General features: G+C 36.9%; 2 protein-coding genes across 2 annotated transcripts in view; both read right to left on the bottom strand.

Moving 5' to 3' along the window:
• Positions 1-1,889: 1,889 nt before the first annotated feature.
• On the bottom strand, positions 1,890-15,255 carry LOC133520042 (protein odr-4 homolog). Its single transcript, XM_061854304.1, has 7 exons — positions 15,029-15,255; positions 14,738-14,939; positions 13,210-13,559; positions 11,627-11,806; positions 10,533-10,740; positions 6,654-6,830; positions 1,890-4,559 (listed from the first exon to the last, which is right to left on the bottom strand). Exons 1-7 carry the CDS (start codon positions 15,122-15,124, stop codon positions 4,369-4,371), a joined length of 1,404 nt encoding a protein of 467 aa, XP_061710288.1. The 5' UTR covers positions 15,125-15,255; the 3' UTR covers positions 1,890-4,368.
• A 1,934-nt stretch (positions 15,256-17,189) lies between these two features.
• The window catches only part of LOC133520044 (nuclear migration protein nudC), a 44,528-nt gene continuing 36,920 nt past the window's right edge, over positions 17,190-24,797 (bottom strand). Inside the window, exons 5-8 of the mRNA XM_061854306.1 lie at positions 20,861-21,049; positions 19,665-19,737; positions 19,103-19,232; positions 17,190-17,882 (exon numbers count right to left, since the gene is read on the bottom strand). Coding sequence (XP_061710290.1) covers positions 17,831-17,882; positions 19,103-19,232; positions 19,665-19,737; positions 20,861-21,049 — 444 coding nt within the window. The 3' untranslated portion in view covers positions 17,190-17,830. The remainder of the gene's footprint in view (positions 17,883-19,102; positions 19,233-19,664; positions 19,738-20,860; positions 21,050-24,797) is intronic.

The following is a 24,797-nucleotide window of genomic DNA, read 5'->3' on the forward strand; positions in this document are numbered from 1 at the left end:
GATAGTCGGATGCATATTTGTTCCACAATTTTGGCGGTTGTTGTTGTCTACTAATTGATGCAAATGTGGATAGACTCTGTAGTTTTCAAAACTATAAGGCTCTCACCTTCACCTTCACGTCACCTTATGATTTGCGTTTCATTGCGGCATTTGATCGATAGATTAAATTCGTTGCACCTAAATAATATCTATAGTTTGGCCCAGGATTGTCTCATTTCAAACATAGACAGAGAGAATCATACTGTTTTACGTTGGTATTATAAGCACCCAAAAGAAAGGGATGAGTACCTATAGTTTTCCTGGTTCTTACCGACTGACAAGTTGTGTATTTCAAATTATAATTAGCCGGTAATTATCTAAAATTGCATGCGATTAGTTGAAAGACTTGCAAGGTCTGTAGAGGCCTTTGCACAACCACTAATAAATCTGATAATTGTACAGAAGCTCCTTTTTTAAGAGTCTTCTAAGAATGTACCTATTTGACTATAATCTGGGCCATTAAAACGAAATGCCGGAAATCCACCCACCCAGTAATCCCGACATTATGGAGGAACACACAACGTAAACATTCCACTTATACAGACGGCTAAAAGAATATGGAAATAAAAGTGGAGTGGGCGCCACACGTGTATACGACGAATTTGAATCCTCCATTAGCGACCTAATGACGGGATTTTTCTCAATAACTGGCCACATTTGATCTTGATCGGATGGATATTTTCAAGTATTCGGGAGACCTTTGCCCACCAGCGGAACGTCATTTTATAGACTACAAATACGATATGTTAATAAAGTGATTTGAATATCATAGACAGATTTACCTATTTTTATTACTGGGTCTTTTTACGGATTTTTGATAATTCTATGTAAATAAAATATTAAATATAAGTACATAATTATTTTTTTCTTCAAAAACTAAGTTGGGAAAAGGACCTCGTTTTGTTCCAGTATAATTTAAATTGGTTAGTAAGGCAAGCTTTGGTCTTAGCGAACGTCCCATGTATCATAGAGCACCAAAGCCTAAGTGGACGCTCAAAGCGGGGCGTGCAGCGTGGCGTCGGGCTCACAAGTAATTTGAACAGCGTGCGCTAAGGCCGCTCTTATAAGTTTGCATTTGTTTAACATGCACGCCACACTCCCCGCCCCGCTGCACGCCCAACTCGAGCGTCCACTCAAGCCAGGCACACTGAGCCGTGTAGACGGTAAGATACTGGATGGACTTACACTTGTTCTGTGGATGAAAGCTAGCTGCGAGCTTTGGGGTCCAACGTGTGAGTACTTTTGCTCCCACTCATCTCGCGCACACGGTGAACAAAGCAGGTGCGGCGGCTGAAAGTGCTGCTAGGGTCAAGCACTGCAAATACGCCAACCTTGACGAAGTGTACGATTTTGTCCCGGTTGCCATCGAGATCACGTGGCCTTGGTGTGCAGAGACCAAAACCTTCATCAAGGGCATAGGCAACGATTGAAAGGGGCTGCCGCCCTCGCTCTAGTTCTTTCCTGGTCAACCCAATATTACTGGCAATTGAGCTAGGAAATGTCGCTAGTATTTTTTGCACATTTTGTTCGGGTGAGTATCGAAATCGGGTGTACATTTTATTCGCCATTAAAAGTATGCTGAGTGACCACATGACGCCCCTACAACGCACGGTAAAGCGGAGGCTGATAAGGCTACATGGGTTCTTCGCCTTAGTGACATAATAATTGTGATTTAAGTCGTACAATAATGTCTTCAATGCAGACTCTTCCTCAAGTGCCTAAAGTATACCAATAGAGATCCTGTAAACTAGTAATTAAGTACGTATCTATTATGACTTGACGCCTGGAGGGCCCAACAGTAATGCACGTAGCCTAGAGGTACCAAACTAACCAAATAAAATAAATAATCATCAGATATAATTTTTTTAATAAGTAATATTACACAATTCAACGCAGCAACCTCCGTCCTCTGTACATAAAAAAGTGGCCATAAAAATAGAACCGTCTTACCTACACAAATCTTGTCACAAATAAAATTTCTAATTCTATAATTATAAAATCAATTCATTTTATTTTATTGAATAACCTATATCAGTTTATACACGAGTTATTCAGTATTATTAAAGATTTATTGTTCATATGTATAAGATTACAGTTGCGGAAAGATTCCAAAATAGTTGGAAAAGTTATCGGAAATATCATGAAAATTTGTTTGGATAAAGGAAATTTTCATTTAGGAAATGGAAAATTTCGATTATCATACAAATATATGTGAAGTTTTTGAAACTTTTCCACGTGGACATTTTGCAATTTCGAAAATATCCGACAGCACATCAGTCGTCTCTTAAACCTGGCGCTTAACGCACTGAATCCGATTCGCACGTCGTGCGAGCGAGATGTCGTTAAACGTTATAATGCGCGCATATAGTTGTCTCGCACAAACATCGGAGCGACGTGGGAATCGGATCCAGTATGCTAAGCGCCTATAGCGGGTTTTTGTCGCGCGTTTATGCCGCCGGTACAATCAGGCCCGGCAGGCCATGCCAGCCCGGCGGCTCAAATACCCGCTGTGAATTGTTGGCGGCACAGCCAACATTCTGTGTAAGAGCCTTCAGATGTGTTAAGTCTAGGACAAATCGGGCTTCGAATTTGATAGCTGGTGAAGACCACCAAATAATCACATCAAATTAGGAACACGATTTTCCATAGAATTAACACAATTCTTCTCCAATCAATATTTATTATGTTAGTTATTCACTAGTACAATAAATGCATGAATACTGTAATCGTGTTCTTGAAATAAAGGAAAATTGGAATTTACCCGTCTGGGGCGAGATTACCAGTTTGCTCAGATGAATATAAAAATGTTCCATGGCTATAAAAGTTGTTCCAGCGTAACGAGCAGTAATTTGGCTATTTCAAGCCATTTGGCATTTTATATTTAGCCAGAGCCCAATTTATAAGTTTGTGTTTTTCAAGTTAGTTTAACCATTTGACCAAGGCTCGGAACCGGTTTATAAAATATCGGTAAATACCGGTTTATTTCGGTTTTCTTCCAAAATTTTATAAGAATGCGAACGTTTAAAGAACTTTATTATCACCTAATAAAACCGGTTTATTCGACGAGCGACGAAACGGTCTGCCGGCTTGTTGGTGTGCCATGTAAACATAGACACCGACATAGGTAGAAACCGGTTTTAATTGCTATAAACCAGTTAATTTGACAAGAATTGTTCTCGTAAAAACCGGTTTAAAAATAACGGTTTTTCGAGTGAAACCGAAATTGAAAAGTTTTCCGCCAAGTACATGATAACGGTTTAGAAATTTAAGCGGTCTCCGAGCCTTGCCTTTGAACCGCCAACTGACGCGCTCGGTTACAGTGCAATATCAACCTTCGTGCATACCGGTAAGGTTGAAAAGCGCGTTGTAAACAATAGACGTGGCGTTCAAAGGGTTCAAATTTATTGAAATGGAGTTTGGTTTGAAATTGCCGAAATACTGCTTTACAGCTTGTCTGACCAACGGGGATTAGGGACTAACGATAGGCAAGTTTTTTCTTTGCGAGAGTGTTTTATCTTTGAAAAACTATTTGCTGACAGCGTTAACAGCTAGTGAACGTATAGCTATTAACTAAGATTAAATATAAGGCAAGTGCACAGGGTGCGTAGCCAACATGCCAATCGTTTACGCTCCGTAGCGAACGAAACGCAACTTTCAGTGTCGCACTAATACCGAAAAGTGATAGAGAAACACAAAACGTTTCGTTGTCGTAGCGCAAGTGATTATCACCTTGGCAAGCCACCCTGATGTGCAAGTTGCAGAAAGTTTCCAGACTTGGAAAAGATCTCGGAAATATCAATGAAATTTCACAGGAAACAAATGGAACTTTGAAACGGATTCGATTACTATACAAAAATGTAAATGTTTCCGAAAAATTTCCAAGTGAAAATTTCGCAATGTTAGAAACTTTCTGACATCATCAATACATAGACGAGACAAATGAATATTAAACTCGTACGCTACTTTCAATAGAGAGTCGTTTATTCTTTTGTTCGTCATAGTCTCAATTGTCATTGTTATCAACCAAATCAAACTATGTACGACAAAATTATATACGGGTATGTTGTACGCCTTTTTAAAACGTGCCTTTTATTACGTGTTCTACATCTCTCGCTCAAGGAAAGTTGATCGCTATTATTTTTGTCGCCGTTGGTCCGATAGTCCGAATAGGCTAACTAATAACCGCAACAGAAGCTACAAAGTGTGGCAGCGCCTCTTTAAAAGTCAAAATTTCATAGGAACTTGACGTTCTTGGTAACGCTTATACAGTGCCGCTTGTCAAGTCGGTGTGTTGACTTAGCCGTGGCGTCTGTTTTGACTAGTGAATATTTAGTTAGACTTGGACAACTTGCTCAGGCATACGACTATCGTATCGTAATAGTGCACAAATATGGAGATTATTAGTACGAACAAGGCGAAACAAATGCCGGTTATGTACATGAATTGGCTGGCTTCTTGTGGAGTCGCGAGGAGTTCCTCGCTGCTGGCGTCGCGGTCAAGGGCGTCGAATTCTGAAGTATCTGGAAGTAATAGGGTTGTATTATAATTGGTACCTGTTGATGGTCTGGTTTATGATGTCCTCGTATATCATATGTACGCACTTTCAGACTCTAAATAGCAGTCATGGAAATCTCGTTTAATTTTTTACCATATTCGTGTGCAACAAATTCGAAATTCAAACTGGGTTTCGATGGTTGTTACGGGTGAAATCTTCTCTACAACTAACATTACAACTCATAACTTTCTAACATTGAATACAACATTTTTGCACCACAATAGATGAACTTCCACCACCACGAAACTTCCTATGGGTAAATATGCAATTTTAGAGAAAGTATATATGATTACGGTTGACTTGGTGCAACCGATCCCCTAAGCCCACTATCAAAGCGCTAAGTAACATTTAACGGTCATCTAATCGCCAAAACTAGTGCGCACCTAATGGAACTAGGTGGCCAAGCGTATCCATGGCTTTTTGGGCCATATCCTGACTTAATTACGCAGCATTTCTTCCTGAATGGCGTTATTTAGATGGATTTAAAGATGGCTGCGAAAGTGCTGAAATAAATGGAGCTCATAAAGGTTCTTATGGTAGGATTGGTAGGTACAAACATAAAATTATTTGCATACAATAGCGACAGAATTCAATGAAAACAGTTCACTGTTTACGGGAGTCATTAAGTTAAAAAATATTCTTGTCGTAAAAGGTAATAAAGTTAATATCTAGTCGTATAACGCCATCTTAACAACGAAGCCGGTGTAAATGTGCAAAGGTTATGACTATTTTATGCCCGTAATATAATAGCGATTTAATTCAGTCTGATGTCATTTTTAGGCTTTTTTTTTCAGGTTAACGGTTGATTACGTAATCTTCTTCTTCCTCGCGTTGTCCCCGCATTTTGCCACGGCTCATGGGAAGCTGGGGTCCGTTTGGCAACTAAACCCCATAATTGGCGTAGGCACTAGTTTTTAGGAAAGCGACTGCCATCTAACCTTTCAACCCAGAGGGTAAAATAGCCCTTATTCGGATTAGTCCGGTTTCCTCACGATGTTTTCCTTCACCGAAAAGCGACTGGTAAATATCAAATGATATTTCGTACATAAGTTCCGAAAAACTCATTACTACTGTCACGTCTGAAAGTCGATACGAAAATAGGGCAAAAAATATGTATACTTATACGACTTTATTGCCCACATATTAAGGTAGTGTATACATATTTTCGGCACATTTTTCGTATCGATATTTTCAGACGTGACTGTACGAGCCGGGGTTTAAGCCCGCGACCTCCGGATTGAAAGTCGTACGCTCTTACCGCTAGGCTACCAGCGCTCTTGATTACGTAACGTAGGTCAGAATCAGAAACCACGTAACTTTTGACCCTCTTTGTGCATTCTATTAACAAGAATCATGACGAAAATTTTGCGTCAGGAGGCTTGAACTCCCACCATGACCATTTTGTGCGCTTGTAATGTCTATGAAATTCGGTCGGTACAATAATGAAAGAAAACTTTCATATTTCTCCATTTTATCCCGGGCAAAAATACTTTCGTATGTCTTTCTGTCCGACTGTCCGGATGTTCACCTCTGGAGGTCGATTTCTCAACAAATACTCATCAAATCGTGTGAGCAGGTTCGATTGTTACATGGAATCGTTTGTTCATTTCGTTTGTGCTTTTTTTTAAAGATGGCGTAGCTATTCGCATTGACTACAGCTCAGAGAACCACTAGTTTTAGTGATAACCTGCAGGCGTCTGTACACTTGGTCGGCTGCAGATAGGAACCGGGAGTCGCAGGGGAATAGGGAGCCACAGCAACTTATACGCGATAAGACCAAAGATTTCAAAAGTAAAGATAATCCCGTTCGTATAATTCCGAGCGAACGACGTCCAAAGAAATGTGCACAAACGCGATTTGTGCATCAACGAACTGACCCACTTCGTAGTGCCCAATGGACCAGGCTATACTGACACTAATGTACCTACTTATTCTTTGCAAATAAATACTTACACGCTTTCTCAATATCATTCTACATTTCGTGTCTCGTCACTACTTATACAGTGACACTCGCATAAGAAGACGCCAAAAACGCGTCTTACCTTAAAAATAGTATTACCTGCAGGCGTCTCTACATCGCACACGACGTCGGCCTCCGTGATGTGCAGGTCCAGCAGCTCGCGCACGGACAGCAGCGCCTCGGCGGGCGCCTCGCCGGGGAACAGGTAGTCGCACAGGAACAGGCAGCCCACCGGCACGAGGACGCGTCGAGGCGGCTCGTTGAAGCACACTTTCTCTGGAAAAATAACGTTCGGTGTTTTATTTACTCTATTAATATCTACCTAGCCTAGCGTAGGTACTCGGCAAGCATCGACGGACGGAATTGGTTTTAAGTTAAAATTAACATAATTCATGCATCAATGACATTAAGTACTGCCACGTACGTACGACTGTGTTCTTAGATGAACCAAGTGTTTCTTGGCATTACAAAGGCTGCTTATAATTTGAAATCTTGACTGTCAAATCGACGGGTTATTCCCACTAGTTACCATCAAGTTGTTACCATCAGTGTAACCAGTGGTGGTAACTACTGGGAATTTTTTCCCACCTTTTACCAGTGGTAACTACTGAAAATAGAACCAAACTGGGTTGGTGCTCCCTACTGGGAATTTTTTTTAGGTACCACTGGTAAAAGGTGGGATTTTTATTCCTGTAGTTACCAACTTACCACTAAAATTTTGGTATTGTACAAATATGAGATCGCGGCCGGCAAAACGTCCCACTTTGTCGCTTTTCATAAGGACGCCTTGACAGGTTATTCGCAAAAGATACAAGCAAATCTCGTCCTTATGGCAAGCGACCAAGTGTGGGATGTTTTACTGGCCGCGGTCACATATAGAGTACTTTAATAAATAATAAAATTATAAGTCGATTAGTTTTTCAGTCAACTGCCTTAAATTTATATGATGTATGCTCGATTATTAAAAAGGACATACCTAAATATGTAAATAAACTACCTTCCACTCGAGAAGTCTTTTCAAGGGAGTTTATTTTCTACTAACCTCTACCCGCAACTTTACCGGCATGGAATGATGATGATGATTAACTAAAACTATCCTATATCCTTTCTCGAGCCTCAAACTATCTTCATACCAAATTACATCGAAATCGGGCCTGCGGTTTAAGCGCGAAGAGGTGACAGGCAAACTGACAGGTTACTTTCGCATTTGTATGGTTTTCATTTCTTAATAAGCACTTTTGAAAGAACACCCCTCAAACGTCGACAAAAATTGGTAGGGCGATGGACTATAAACGAGAGGACTATAATTGAGATTAGTTTCATTTTCAGGAACACGTTTGACCGATAACCCATTTGTTTTGCAAGAAAACATTTTGCAACACGATTTCAAACATTCAGCAAGGATCTGTAGAGGCTATACACAGCTAATAAAGAACAGCAAGGTGTGTTCAAAAATAATTTGGCCACCGCAATCACCAGACCTTAACCCGATCGAGCTTTCATGGAATGAACTCGACCGTAGGGTCCGAAAACAATGTCCGACATCAGCAAAAACTCTACAGAAGATACTGCAATATGAGTGGAAATCCATAAGCCAAGAAACGCTACTACACAAACTTGTGGAAAAAATGTCAAGATTACTCTAAAAGCGTCGAGGATTTTACGATGAGAAACTGTGGACTTTTTTTTATAATTATATACATATATGCCTTTTTTTTAATAAATTCTGATTAATAAATTGTTTAACGCTTTATTTTTCGGATTGTAGGTATCTACTGCAAAGTAGTATTTTCGTAAAAAAAAAAAAAAAAAAACATTTAAATGTTGATTATTTGCATATTTTGTGTTTGGTCTTAAACTTTTTGATGGTAGTGTAGGTACCGAACAAACTTTGAGGCGTGAGTACATTCAGTTAAATTCCGTACCTACATTCTTATGTCAAACATCGTCTTTAAAATCTTCATTCCTAGTCTGGAGTTTGAGAAATAATGTTACTTTGACTTTATCACGATTAATGTCATAATCATAAACCATAGTCAACATTAATCATCGCTAGAAGTAAAAAAACCTTTGATTAATGATTAACAGTATGTTATCTCGAACACCTGGTGACACGCCCACGAATATGTAAGTTTTTGTCATCGATTTTAGAGATAAGGTATGTACAGATTTTTTACTTTTTGGCAAAATCTAGATTATCTAAACCATCGATCAGTGTCGTAAAAGTGATTTAGCAAGAGGTCAGCGTCCAGAAATTAGGTTCCTGCCATTTGTATGAGTAATATATGTAAGTCAATGCTTTAGATCTTATGATAACAATACCGTCAATTAGCAGTATTTTTTGCTAATCTACTTAAGTTTTTTTGTTGATCCCCTTCTCTCTTAAGGCCCAGCCATACATGAAAAAATCCAAGTTTTGCCAGTGAAATTTGAACTTATAAAGTAATAAATAAAGTTGATTTTGTTTTGTTCGAAAATTGAACGAATAAAAACAAATGCAACTCTACTTTACGCTACAAGTGCGAAGAAGAAGTACTTCCTCTAAATGCCTCTATTTTTTTCTTTTTAGGGTTCCGTGGTCAACTAGGAAACCTTATAATTTCGCCATGTCCGTCTGTCTGTCCGAGGCTTTGCTATGTGGTCGTTAGTGCTAGAAAGCTGAAATTTGGCATGGATATATAAATCAATAAAGCCAACAAAGTCAATAAAATCTAATTTTTTTTTTAGGATACCTCTCCTATTATTATTTTTTGCTTCATTCTTACAGTGTGGAATATCGTTTGAAAGGTCTTTCAAAACTAATAGGGGTATTCAACAAACATTTTTTGATAAAGTGAATATATTCGGAGATAATCGCTCCGAAAGAAAAAAATAATGTCCCCCCCCCTCTAACTTTTGAACCATAGGTCAAAAAAATATCGTGGTAGTAGAGCTTAAGAAAGACATTAAGTGAAAACTATAGCGGACATGATCAGTTTAGCTATTTTTGAGTTATCGCAAAAAGTTTCCCCTTCATAGTAAAAAGACGTACTATCCACAGTTCATCCCTTGGTTAATAATCATACTTTAAGCTCCAGTTTAGTTTATTGTGACGGAAGAGTAACTACGGAACCCTACTCTGAGCATGGCCCGATATGCTCTTGGCCGATTAATTTTCTACTATAAACACCAACAAGCATACGGAATGCATTATAGTAAGCTTAAATATGAAAACTTGTAAAGTTTTACAAGTTTAGAGTATCGCTAACCCATAGTTCATATACTCGGTGAGTTGATAGCGGGTCCCCGGTAAGCGCGGTTCTCCACACAAACGTAGTTACGCTCTCATTTTAATACGACTACATACATTGCTCTGAAATTATGTATTTACAATAGGATAAGGTACTCCTAGTCCTGTAATTAGTTTATGTAGCGTCAGATACCATAGTTAAAAATACAGCGAATTTAGGTTTTTCATACAAAACTTGTTTTTGCTCTATTTCGTTTGTTTTATAAACTGGAGCTATAAAAATTAATTACAGGACTAAATATACTTCATGTCATTGTATGTGCAAAGTTTCATTACAATCCAACACGTAGTTTTAAAATGAGAACGATACTCTTGACGGGGACTGAAGGGACAAATCTAGTTTACCAATTAGTTAAGTTCCTTTCTGTTTTTGTTTTTTAAGTTGGTAACTACTTATCTAAGCATTTGAGTCCCTATACTATAACTAAAATTTCAAGAAAACTCGCGTTAGTATGGAACTGTCCGTGGAATGCTATTTCGTTTTTATACCACTAAAGAAACACAAGCAAACGGTCCGCCTAACAGTAAAAGGACAGCGTAGGCTCTGGACACTTGTAAAGGATTGCATGTGAGTCGCCAACTCGTAATTACAGGCGTCGTATAATAAACGTATGCTTGTTTGCCACAAAAAAAACTCATTGTGTTGACACCTTAAGAGGCAACTTTTGTTAATTTAAGTTACATCTTACCTTCAGGCAATAGATTGTCATCGATCAAGGCATCACAGTGCATAGTGAACCGGGAAGCCAGCGACCGCACTATGTCCTGTTTGACTGCGGTGATGGCTTCGCAAACCGTCGCTTTAGGGTATAGGAACACACTGGACGAGACGACGCCGCTGAAGTGTATGCTGCCGTCGCATTCTAGGTATTCGACCGTTTCTGGGAGACAGGTCTCCTGGAAATCAAATTTGTTTTATAAAGTTAGGTTAGAATGAGTGGGTACTACAATTTTCAATGTGAGTACTACAATATTCTTCTGTAGTAGTTGTAGTACCCTTACTCTATACCTAGAGCAAAGAGAATTTGAAACAGAGATGGACTGTCAAGGAAAACTTTGTAGCCACAGTAAATTTACTGCCATCTTTCGACACATGATTAAAACTTTTAGAACGTCATTTGACTTTGATCCTTATTCTTTCACTGATATGTGTTAAATTTGTTAAATATCAAAAAGTGGCGCCATCTTACCGGGTATAGGCCAAAGATATGACACCATCTTTCGAAATGATGCTGCCATACCTTTGGCCTATTTATTGAGTGAAACATCACTCAATTGTTCTAGCGCACTCCAAATTGCTCCAAGCACTCATTAACGGAATAGTCAAGTGCGAGAGAGAGAACGCGTTATCATCGCCCTGTTTTATACTCTGTAGCTTTAGGTATTTAAATAAAAGTAAATAAACAATTTGTACATTTTCGTGTAGTTATAACATTTATTAGTTAACCAACCAAATACAAAACCGCCTGGACCTGTCACTGACAGATCTGACTTTGACCTGCATTATTTGATCATGTAATATTTTCATCTACCCTCAACTGGCTTAAGGAGCCATTTGAGGGTAGATTTTGTTTACTTTTGTTTAAATACATAAAGATACAGAGTATAGGGAAGGACAACGTGATTTATGTCTTTGGCTGTCAAACATTGGTTTTGGCATAAGAATTTTGAACGTCCTTTTATTTATTCCATGGGCTAATGAACAAAAAGCAACAAAATTCATTAAAAGATCTATATTGTTTATATTGCTACCTTTTGTTTGAAAACATCATTTCATACTTACAAATGGCACAAACAATGACACTTGCATGGACTTCAGGACTTCTTGCTGAGTGACTTTTGCATTTGTTTTGGGTTTCTTTTTCTTATTTAGATTCTCTAAAGCTTCTGAACCGGTCTTTAGCTCTCCGTCTATAAACATAACGCTGGACTCAATTGTCTTCTGTGCTGATTCCAATATTTGCTGAAAGATTAAGGCATTTGTTAAACTGTAACGTCAGTTTGCAGAGCAGGTCACTTAAATTTGCAGCTGACTTTACATTTGGTTACTGTAGAAAAAAAATTACAGCAGGGAATTAAAAATATATTCAACAGGATTAAGGGAATTCCAAAACCAAGATTACTTAATTTCAAGACCATAATGAACCTAACTGAAAGAAATAAACAGCAATCTTTAAGTAACTTCTGTAAAAGCAATACACCACTTAATAAAATAAAAAGTATTTATTTGTGATTAGTATCCGACCGAAGTTTCGGTTTCGGTTTCGGCAGGTTTCGGCATAAAAATCGTGTTTCAGCCGAAGGTTCGGTTTCGGCGCAAAAAATGCCGAACCATTCGGTCGCACCGAAACTTATGACCTTGTACTTTCGTATCTATTTTTTAGTGTTAAAGACTGTTCAATTTACTAAGCGGACACTCAAAATGTATATATAAATCAATTAGTTGGTCTAGAAGCGTTTTATTTTTATAAACATAATAAAACGGAACCCAACGATATAGAAGAGAGAATAGAATGTAAATAAATTGGTAAAATTTTCGAATATACTCGGATACGCCACGTATATGCCTGCGTTTGATATAAATTTTTTGATGCATTTCGAGAATCTGCAAATCACATTCGTTTAAATTATTCATACGTTTTAGCCTCTCGACTATCATTTCTTAAGCACCAAAACAAAAGCAAAAAAAAAGCAAGCAGGGATAATATGCTTCTAATGGATAGTAACTATTAATCGTTTTTCGTTACATTATTTTCTGTAAATTCGCTACCAATAAGTTCCTTTTGCAAAATAGAACGCGATTTTTTAGGCCACTGGAATAAACTGCCTGTCAGGAAAGAACTTTCTTCCCGAATTTATGTTTTTATTTTCACGGATTTCTCCTCATCAGGTACATGTTCTCCTATGACATCAGTGCAATGTTGGGACCTTGTTAAATTATTTTATTCTAATTCTTCGTACATTTTCGGATTCGGCCGAAACTAGAACCAAAACCGAACCTTCGGTTTCGGCAAAAAAACATGTTTCGGTCGGACACTATTTGTGATCCTTGTGTTGCATACAATATAAATATATGGAGACAATCTTACACAAATCGACCTAGCCCCCAAATAAGCAAAGCTTGACTATGGGTACTAGGTAATGAAATACATAGGTATTTTACATATATCAATAGATACATACTTATATACATAGAAAACACCAATGACCCAGAAACAAATCTCTGTGTTCATCACACAAATAAATGCCCTTACTGGGATTCGAACCATCAGCTTCATAGGCAGGGTCACTATCCACTAGGCCAGTGCGGTCGTAACGACACGACACACATAACATAACATATTAAAATCTCCAAAACAAACTCACTTGAAATTGTTGCTTAACAGAAATACCACTCTTCTTCACAATGACCGGGTAAACATCATCAAATTCAAAATAGCAGTCCAGCCTCTGCCACTGCTGTGGCTTCGGCAAAAATTTCCAGTCAACTGGCTTTGCGAAAAGATTCTTTACGGAACCAACTTCCACACTCTTACATGTGAGGACTTTTGTACTTGTTGACATGTGGAGAACGAGCCGTTCTGTTACCCCTGGACAATTGCCGTACATATATGGGTTTGTGTTGAGTGACTTGTATGTGTAATTCAGTATTGCTCTCACTCTGCTGAAGCTGTTTGGGTCCTCAAATATATCTTCATCACTTGTGATGAATATACCTGTAAATGTTGTGTACTTTAAATGAAGATTTAAGAAATAAATTTATTAAGGATTTATCTCATTAGGAACGTTGGTGGCCTAGCGGTAAGAGTGTGCGAACTTGCAATCCGGAGGTCATGGATAAATCACAGCTTGTACCAATAAGTTTTTCGGAACTTATGTGAGAAATTTCATTTGATATTTACCAGTCGCATTTCGGTGAAAGAAAATTAAATTAAATTAAAATTAAAAAATTAAATTAAATTAATCCCAATAAGGCCTAGTTTACCCACGGGGTTGAAAGGTCAGATGACAGTCACTTTCGTATAAACTAGTGCCTATGCTAATTTTGGGCATTAGTTGCCAAGCGGACCTCAGGGTCCCATGAACTGTGGCAGAAGATGAACGAAGGATTTATCTCATACAAAAAGTTCACATTTGTGCTAAACAGAAAACATTGCCTGAACAAAAAATTATTGTGTATAAGGGAAAAATTAAATATCTCTAATGTTTTATATTTTTTCATCACACCAACTGGTAAAGGCTCTCTTTATTGTTCAATAATGAATGAGAAAGTTAAAATTTTATCCACATGTGTGGCAAAGTAATCATCAAATTACTTGCATCAGCAAATTTTGAGCTGTTTTCTTATTTTAGCCGGTAGAATTGACTTATAAACAAATAATAATGTTAATTCAAGTTTAATTTTGTTTGATATTTTACAATTAGGATTTTCCTGGTGGCAAAATTTGTATATCCCAATTTTTGCAATTATTGATTGATAAGGACTGTTGCAATTTAACATATTATTAATAATAATGTAATAAAACCTAATCACATATATAATAAACTTGAAACTGCCTCCATCATTTCAGGTGTGACCATGAAGGTCATAAGCTTGACTAAGGTTTTCCAGTCAAGCTTATGATTTATTTTAAGATTTTCATAATTGCATGGAATCTACAGTCAGACCAATCTAACTCAGCAGCAATTTTGACAGCACATACTGTGCTGTCAAATTTTTATAATAGTTTGACTTCAAAATAATAGCTGCCAAGTTATATTTCATCATTAATACCTGAAAGACTTGTTTTTATGCCACTGTCATAGAGGTAATTTGCATTTGCAGGTCACCTTGCATCTCACACACTTAAATAAAAAATGACTACCATTAGCTTAGCCAAGTGCATAAACATACCTTGAACAAACATCCCTCCAGGCAGCATTCTAGTAACATGTTTGGCGTGGTCTGCTATCCATGCTTCCGACACTCCCGCCAAGCTCTTAATAACCTCAGGCTTTTCTGAGGCTGAAAATGTCTCATTCTCCGCGGCATTGTCAGAACTTTTCTCTTCTGGAGTACGAGCCAAGTGTATCACATTTTCACGTGAATCTGTCGTCTGTGAATTTACAATTATTACTTATATTCTATAGCTAGCTATTTATTTAATTACTTAACATTAAAAGATTACAAACTTGTGATACGTGCCTGACCTAGAATAAGTCCTATCACAAAAGTTTCTTTTGATGCATACTGTTCAAGATACTGAAGGCAGTATTCTGGGGAATACACTGTTCTAACCATGATGATGAATTTACAATAATTTCATGAAGTTTAACATCAACAATATGGTTTTGACGGTTCGATTTCACTTCACTGTAATGCCTTAAATGCCTTGCTTGCCTGCCACCGCTGCATAAATACATTCAAGATATTCATCAAGTGTCATTATTTGTCAAATTGAATGTCACGTCAGATTTGATAGATCTTAAGGCCTCTACACACCTTTGAGATATATTGGCCCATTAGAGTGAGATAGAACAATGGTTAAAGCTATTACAGACGGGCGTACGGGGCCGCGACCTTGGTGCGGTTAAAATATATCTTTATCGCTCTCACTTTAGGTCCCATACGCACGAGCGCTTTTTCAATGCGCGTTTGAATGACACGAATGGATAGAGTCACACCAAGCTAAGTTGGCAGCGATTTTGATAGCACAGACTGGGCAAGTGTTATTTTAAACGTCTATCAAATTATGACGTTTACTTAACACTTGCAAAGTTTGTGCTATCAGAAACGCTTCAAATTTAGCTTGGTCTGACTCAACTTACTTTACTCTTTGGTCTGACTAGCCATTTTTAAGCATTCATTTGAACACAAATATTAGGAACAGTAAATAAACCGGCAAAGAGCATGTTGGGCCATGCTCAGTGTAGGGTTCTGTAGTTACCCGTCCGTCGAAATACTTTTTGCAAAAACTCAAAAACGGCTGAGCCTGGCCGGTTTGCTATAGTTTTCTTTTAACTATTTACTAAGCTTTACTTTCAAGACTTTTCGTATTTTTTGGACCCATGGTACAAAAGTTAGAGGGACACATTTTTTTTTCAGAGCTATAATTTCCGAAATAATTACATTTATCAAAAAATGATTCGTGAAATTTCATATTCACTGTATTAAAATTTATTCAACGACAGCCCACCCCACACAACGACAAAAATTCATCCCCTAGCCCATGGAATCGGTATATTATATCTAAAGGCTCCTCTACACGATGGCCCAGCGTAGGCCAGTCTAAGGGACGCAGCCACAGATTATTAATTAGTTACTTGACGCAGCTATGCGGTGGAATGAGATAGCAATATCACTTGCTCCCTGTAACGCATAAATGCGTCCCTTGGACTGGCCTGCGCTGGGCCATCGTGTAGAGGAGCCATAACATCAAAAAAGGCAGCAAAGAGCATAAATCACTACTTTTTAAGAGACGGGACTCCCGTACTAGCGAGTGGAATCAGTTTGTTTCGCAAATCATTACCAAAACGACAAAGAACTGTCAAAGAACCATAGTACCAACATAAGCGATTTAAATAGTGTAGTACGCTACACGCTTGCGTTTCTTATCGATATCGATAAAATGGGGAGGGTTGAAATATACTCTTTGTCTACAAATTTTGTACCCGAAATCAAGTTAGGATCGATTCCACATTTAAGTTGTATGGTATGTAGTGGATCTGGATAGTTCTATGAGTGGACTAAGACGTGGTCGAGCTTAATGTGGACCCGATTTTTTTTACAACAGGTTTTGTAAAAAAAATCGTTCGAAAGGGGCGTTTTCTTCCCCACTAGGAAGGATCAAAGTAGCACTTTTCTTCCCTACTAGGAGGGATCAAAGTGACTTTTCTGTTCTAGAGCAAAATGTGAGACGCAATAAACATTGAGCAAAGAAATTGGATAGGTGGTATACCGCCCTTAGGCGTTAACACTTGAATACCTCGTTACAATCAGAATGTAATTATAAAATCCTTCACTATTTTTTATTTTATTAAAAGCTCTATTTTCAAAATGATCTGAACATACATGTTTCAATAAATGTAACTTTTCTATGGGAAGATGCAAGGATATTTGTTCTTGAGCCATGGGTGTTTTCTATGTATTTAAGTATTTAAAAATATTTATATATATTGTTGTCTAAGTACCCACAACACAAGCCTTATTGAGCTTGAGAGTATTGAGAGAGAGACTGTGGGACTTTAGACAATTTGTGTAATAATGTTCTATAATATTTATTTATATGAGCTGCCCCCCGCCCTTGTCTATTTGTATTATTAAACCTAATGATGACAAACAATAGGCATAAAAGAAAGACTTAACATATCCTGAAATGTTTATTTCAAGTATGAGTAATCTGTATCAATCGGATTGGAATGAATACATATTTGTTAGGTTATTTACTATAGATTGTAGTTCTCTATATATTCAAAATACATCTGACTATAACACAATAGTAAGTACAAATACGTTATTACATTAGAACCAAAACCAAATGAGTTTAGTCCGCTTATGTAGCAAAGCTTAGCACATTTATTTTATTTAAATTGACCCTATTCGAATTCCATGATTTTAAAATTCAAACATGTGGTATTATAATCTCGTAATTGCTTAGTTTAGTTGTATTTCCAAATGAATACTAAAAATAATTCACATAACAAATACAAGGAAGCAAGTTTTTAGATTTATATTCAAGTTGTATGTTACTAAGGAAGCTAGTGAGTTTTGATTGAGATTTTCTTGTGAAATAAAAGTATATAACAAGCAAATGAGGACAATCTTAATTTGAGTTAAGTATCATTTAATTTCAATAAAATACTTTTAACGCGATAAGGTAGGGAATTAAACATATAATATTTGCATGTAATTTTATGTATGGCATTAAAAGGCGTACGCCATGCGACATATGTTATAACGAACAAAAATATAAAATTAGCTTATAAGACATTATAATATTAACTTAAATTAGTTAAATTTGCACTTCGAGAAGTCCATCTCTGGATGTTGTTCCATGAATCTGAAAAAACAGAAAGTAGTCCATTTTACAAAATGAAAACGAATAAGCAAGATTAAGAGAGAAACATTTTAATATAACTCATCAAACGATGTTAGTTTATCGATGACTTCCCTCAAAAATAAATGATTTTTAGAAGCAATTGAAATTGTCACAAATTTTCAAAGTGCGTTTTAGACCTATGTTCGTGATTTTGATTTATCAAGCGAAAGTCAAAAAATCAGGATACGAATCTATGATGTCACTAGAGAAAATCATTAAGATTTATAATTAAATTTTTGGCAACCGTATTGTGGTCTAAAAAGGTGATGCGATTTTTTTTTAAACTCCGCTCTCTGAACCTACAGCGGCTTTACACAACAACGACTGGTCCGACCTTCTGCAACAGCGTTAGGCTAGTAGTGCGTTAATGGTGCATTTCGATCGGCAGATTTTACGTACTGAATGCACAGTAAACTTTATACTACCTGTAAAACGCTTGAAGGTCCGTTATATTTGCCTCTATATATTACAAGGCTACTGATAAACATTCTGGTTAAAACCATTTATTTGCTGACTAAATAAGTACTATATTTTATTTATAAGATGTAAAAATAAAAAAAGTTCCCCAAATAAGTATCTATTTTGTTTTGTTTTTGCGTTTGCATTGTTTGACACGATACTTGGAGGATTTAACAACCGGAGTCGCCTTTAAGAGCTTACCCCTCTGTCGAAAACCTCGGCCGATGTTTATATGTATTATATGGACTAATGTTTATCTGACAGCCAGTCATACATTTGACGTTCCCCTCCCGAAAATTACAGACAAGGCGTCTCCAGTTGTTAAGGCAAGATACGGTCTTGTCGGTGTTTTAATAGTACATTACGATACAAGTGCGAAAAATAGGAAATTCGAAACGAGTGGCGATAAATTAAAACACGACCGAAGGGAGTGTTTTAAATCGACACGAGTTGCGAATACCTATTCGCACATGTATCGTACTACGTTTTACAGTACATATGGCTCTTTAAAGTTTCGACATAGTTACATAATGTGCTACTTTACGCACTAGTGCGGAAAAGTAGCACCATATGTACTGTAAATTATATTCTTTAAAATTTTAGCGATTAAATGTGATTTGGTGATTGAATTTAGCGGATATATTAATATTTAGTGGTTTCTATATTATATTTGTATACTGTTAGCTCTCTAGTAAATTGTTAGTGTAAGTGCAGTTACTTACTTTTTGAGTACGTCTTGTTTCTTCTGTTCGTCGCTGGTGGGGAGCCCCATTTCCTTCTGTCTCTGATCGTACATCATCTTCTCGACTAGCCCGCGGGTTTCTCCGTCAAGGTCAGATAGTTTAGATGGCTCTGAAATTATAACATAATCCTCTATAATAAAAACTTTTATTGTTACATCTAACTTTAAATAAATTTCAAGTCAGTCCCACTGTAGGATTTAAACATCGACTTGTAATTATTATTGCATAATTACTTTGTTGGTTCTGATTTGAGTGCTGTTAATATAAGGAATGAAATTAAAAACTAGTTATTAAGAAATATAAAAAAGCCTGCCAGGCTAGTTTCCATAATAAAGTCGCTCTTTGCGCATTTGACTGTCGTGGGAGGTCGTTTTTTCTGAACAGATGTTTGAGTATATCATAAGAATAAGAATATAATATATTCCTTAATCAGAAATACGTTTAATTAAGAAATCTGAACCTGCATTGCCAATCGTCGTTCCGCGTTTAGTATGATTACATGGATAAAGATGGCAATTAAGTGTTTTTAAATATGACATACCTGGGTTGATTTTCTTCGTAGATATTTCAGGATCTGTCGTAACTAATCTGCTCCACCAATTCATTTTGTTCACCTAGAATAAAATAACAGCAGTGTAACTAACTGTAAACTTAGCCATTAAAATTGATTGAAGACTAAGAATGCTTCGCGTAAATTGCGCGTAACGTACAAAATAAATTAGTCTTACTGCAAAGTGTTACAAGGTGTTCTAAGTTAATTAAAAATAAGTAGTATGCCAGTATTTTTGTAAAACATGCCAAAGGAACGCCGCTTAGCGGTTACAAAGAGGTAAGGTCGGTCAAACTAATGAGGATGGCTTTTAAACGAAATGCGAAAGGTTAAAGCGATAGCTAGCTCGGAAAACAATAGTATTAGAATGCGAATGACTTTCCCTGGTTTCGAACGGTCACCTACATATTTTAAAACTTTTATTTGACTCCGACAGTTTATCAAAAGATCTGCGACAGAGATTTATCTAATGTCAGCGGTTCCCGTTAAGAAAAATATCATTAGAACGCATCAATTAAACAAAGTGCTATCATGATCATAAGTATGCCTTTATAATATTTATTACAATAGAATATAATGCTATTTAGTTGCAATCAAAAAGTTCAAAGTTAAAAGGTTTTATATGGCATAGAAAAATAATAAAAAACAGGATATGACAGACAACCAATTTGAATACAATTTATTTCCATTAGTTGAGTTCTTTAACCTTTTGACAGCTATTCGTCACCCACTAAAACCGCTTGTTTTATAGCATGAGAGCGATATTTAATACAAGCCCATCAATCTCATAGTATAGTATTTTCTTCAGGGTTAGCCTTTATGCACGCAATTATTGAACCTCTGATGCTTCGTGTAAAACGTGAACGTGACTAATCTTTTCAAAATGAAAAGCAGGTTGCATACGTCTTGAAGCACCCACGTGGACTCCAACATTTTAATTTCGACTTATTCCCCTTCAATAATCAGCGGCTGTCTCTTGATGCCCACTTCCAAGTTCTTTTTGAAGAATGTGACATACCATCTCCAAATTGACAAGCAGGTTGCGTCAGTCCTGAAGCAGCCCCGTGGACTCCTTCATCTTGACGTCGGAGTCCAGTCGGAGGACAGTTCAGGACAGTTCTCCATCGTTGATCAGCGGCTGGCCCTTGATTCCCACTTCCAAGTACTTCCTTAAGAATGTAACATACCTTCTCCAAGTTGACAAGCAGGTTGCGTCCATCTTGAAGCACCCACGTGGACTCCTCCATCTTAATTTCGGCGTCAAGTTCCCCGTCAATGATCAGCGGCTGGCCCTTGATGCCCACTTTGAGATGCTTCTTGGAGATCACCACGGTAAGGTCGCGGGGTCTCAGTACCTGCCGGAGTGGTACTCGCAGCTGGGGACAATAAGGCACTATGTTAGTTCACACACTAAGATGTACCTACATACCTAAGAATTTTCGAAAACGTTCTTTGGTCAATGATATATCGTTGACAACGATGCTAACCTGAGAAATAAGTACGCTTAGTGTGTTCGCTCTATACATTGATAAAAACCCATTTATAATAAGTATCAAGCAAGCTTTGCGAAAACATATCTGTAGTTAGATTCAAGCTTTATAAGAATTAAGTTTTAAGCGAGTTTAATTAATAATACGTTTTTTACCATACCTCCCACACAACTTATTATTTATTAAGTAAGGAAACTGATGTATGTAGTAGCACTTTAAGCTTATGTCTGTTCTTATACCTAATATTTGTATTTACTATTTGTCACAACAGCTCTAAGAATGATACAATGAAAACAATCTAATTAAAATAGTCATAAAAAGAAATATGCCTGGCAATCATTAAATTAACATACCGAAAATATCTTTGCATCAAAGGTCGAAAAACTTTTAATTCAACTGATTGGATATTATTTTGATTTAAAAAATCAAGATTTCCAAGTAAATATGACCCGAGTGAATGATGACACGTGTATAAACGGTTTTGTAACCTTTATACATATCATTCAAGGGCATTCATAAACAGATGCAACACTGTCTTCCTATAAAATACTTATTTACTTGGATGACAAAAACTGTGACTGGCCATTTTTACTTATATATTTGTTACGTAATGTAGGGATATTTTTAACCACCTAGGAACATTTGAAATTTGAAATTATATGGACCCTTACACATTTTACACCGGCGGGGCTATGCTAAACGAATTTCCAATTCAAGTAACAATGATACGTGATGAAAACATCAAAAAATTCAAAATTCTCTTAATACAAGAAACGCTGTTTTTTTTTCATTTTTTGACTAAATGACGTGTTATTTTATGATTTTCGGAGTCAATGAGCTCAACTTTTCTTGATATTTTTATAGTTATATCACATTTGAATTGCCTCCAGAGCGCTCGATAAGATGTTGGCCTTCGGTGATTTTGTTAATATTTTACATACGAGTACTTTGTCCAAATTGTATTAGGTATCTTTAAATTAAGCTGTATATTTTTTACCATCTTTAAATTAATCTGTATACTTTTTAAAGAAATTTTGATTTTTTACGTCACAAGAAACTTCGACCAAGCGGATTAAGGATGTAGGGAATAAAACAACTTAGGCGATATCATTATAGAATTTAAATACAAACCAACAAGGATACACGGTTAGGAAATACCCGAGTACATGTTTATAAGAAATTCCATTTAACTCTTGCATAATCTTGTTTAGCATTTAGAATAAATTAATGTATAGCAAGTAGAAAAAGAAAAAGGAAATAACCAGGGATTTTTTTTTTGAAGATTATTTTGCGATGTCTCTACTACGCAAACCTTTTTAGAAATTATTTGAAGTCTACTTTTAATAGTTGTCCTCATTTACTCGTAAAGCAATATACGAAATTTTTCTAAGATTATGTAATTTATAAAGACTGAAGTCACATCAACCGTTGCTATTTTTTTTTTGCTAGGCGTATTAGGGCCAAGACCTGATTTAATGACGTGACTTATAAACGGTTGTTGAGTATTCGTGCGTACTCCAGTTTGAATGGTGACTCGTGTCGCGGATACGAATCGGAACGGCCAATTCGCTGAGGTATTTAAAGGTTAAGGATATGGGTATAGCATTTCAAAGCGGACCCGGTTGATTTGGTCGTTGTTGCGTCAAGATCTAGTTTAGTATATGTCATAATTGACGTCAAATTAGTAGTACGTAGGCGAGTTGACATTATAGTAACGTACACATCGTAGGTTTAATAAGCATCGCATATAAGGTAAACAAAACAGATGGTTGACGTTTCCAAGACGATGATCTTTTTAGGACTGTTGAAGATTAGGTAAAGCGAGTGACGAAAACTGTGTTAACCAATGGAATTTCAATAAAGGCATTTCTTTTTTACACTTCAATTTCAGTTTCGGCAAAATGAACAATGTTAAAGAATTACATATTTGGTAATTACCAAAGAATTTGCTTATTTTCCTAAAGAAAATTTCAGCGTTACGTCAGTAGGTAAGAGTCACGAGCATATAATTTAGTAAGCGCTACTTGCGAAGTCAATACCGGTTATTACCAATTTAACTAATAACCTGCAATTATCAACAAAATTTGCATGTTGCTAGCGGGGCAAATGTAACTAAAAGCGACATAAGTACGCCCAGAGTTGGACGGCTGCGCAACTTTTCACATTAATAGAGCGTTAGTCGGCCGCGAGGTGGACAGCACAAGGTGTGACCCATGAACCGTCATAATCGCATGTGTAGAATACGGAATGAGCGTTAAAACAACAATTATGTTTCACAAGAGGACCGCCACATAAGAACGCGACCGACGAAGGCGTGATGACCTCGCATTCCTGGCAAGGACGATATGCGCGACCCCCGCCGCGACCGGACCTGACACTACGATTTGTGACTCATTATCATGAAATTACTGTTTAATGATGTCCCGTCTTCACGTAATAATTGCATGGCGCCTAAATAGTGACGGTCAAGGCAAATGTAAGTCTTGTATCAAAGCAAGCATCGTCTTGCGCCGGACAACGAGCAATTATTTAGGCACAGTGGTGTGTCAGTATTACATACTACAATCACGATATACCTAAATAATATCAAGACTAGACTCCAACGATTTTACAAAAAACTTAACAGGTTTATAAGATAACCAATTTTATTGACAGCTGATCATTAAGTTTAAGGACTCTATCAGAAATTGATTTTATCAACACATTCTAACAAAAACAACAGAGATTTCTAACTGGCCATGATCATTATTCAGTTATGCAAAGGTAATGTATAAAAATATTAAGTTAACATAGTTGCGACACAGTTCAATGCCGTAGTTTCAAATAAATGAGACGACACAAAAGGTTTTGCAATATAGGAATTCCTGACCATCCTAAAAATAACATAATAGCAAAGAGGCGCCACTTTTTGATATTTAACAAATTGAACACATATCAGTGAAATAATAAGGATAAAAGTCAAATGGCGTTCTAAAAGTTTTAATTATGTGTCGAAAGGTGGCATAAAATTTACGTCGTTACAAATTTTTCTTTGACAATACACCTCTATTTCAAGTTTTCTTTGATAATAGTTACCTACCTCTTTTTTGTACGAGTATTATTTGAAATTATATAACACTTCTAATTCTACAAATAGGTACGAGGACTGGTTAAGAAGTATCCGAAATGAAGTAAAAATAACCGGCCAAGAGCATGTCGGGCCACGCTCAGTGTAGGGTTCCGTAGTTACTCTTCCGTCATAATAAGCTAAACTGGAGCTTAAAGTATAGTAAATTGTTAACCAAGGGATGAAACGGTACCTTTCACCCGAGTTAAACAAATAGGCAAATTTGCATAATCAGTACCTAATTAAAGTAAGTCTTTTTACTATGAAGGGAAAGCTTTTTGCGATAACTCAAAAACAGCTAAACTGATCATGTCCGCTATAGTTTTCATTTAATGTCTTTCTTAAGCTCTACTTCCACGATTTTTTTCATATTTTTTGGACCTATGGTTCAAAAGTTAGAGGGGGGGGGGGCACATTTTTTTTTTCTTTCGGAGCGATTATTTCCGAATATATTCACTTTATCAAAAAATGTTTCTTGAAAACCCCTATTAGTTTTGAAAGACCTTTCCAACGATACCCCACACTCTA

This window comes from Cydia pomonella, chromosome 7, assembly GCF_033807575.1.
Source record: "Cydia pomonella isolate Wapato2018A chromosome 7, ilCydPomo1, whole genome shotgun sequence".
Lineage (NCBI taxonomy): Eukaryota > Metazoa > Arthropoda > Insecta > Lepidoptera > Tortricidae > Cydia > Cydia pomonella.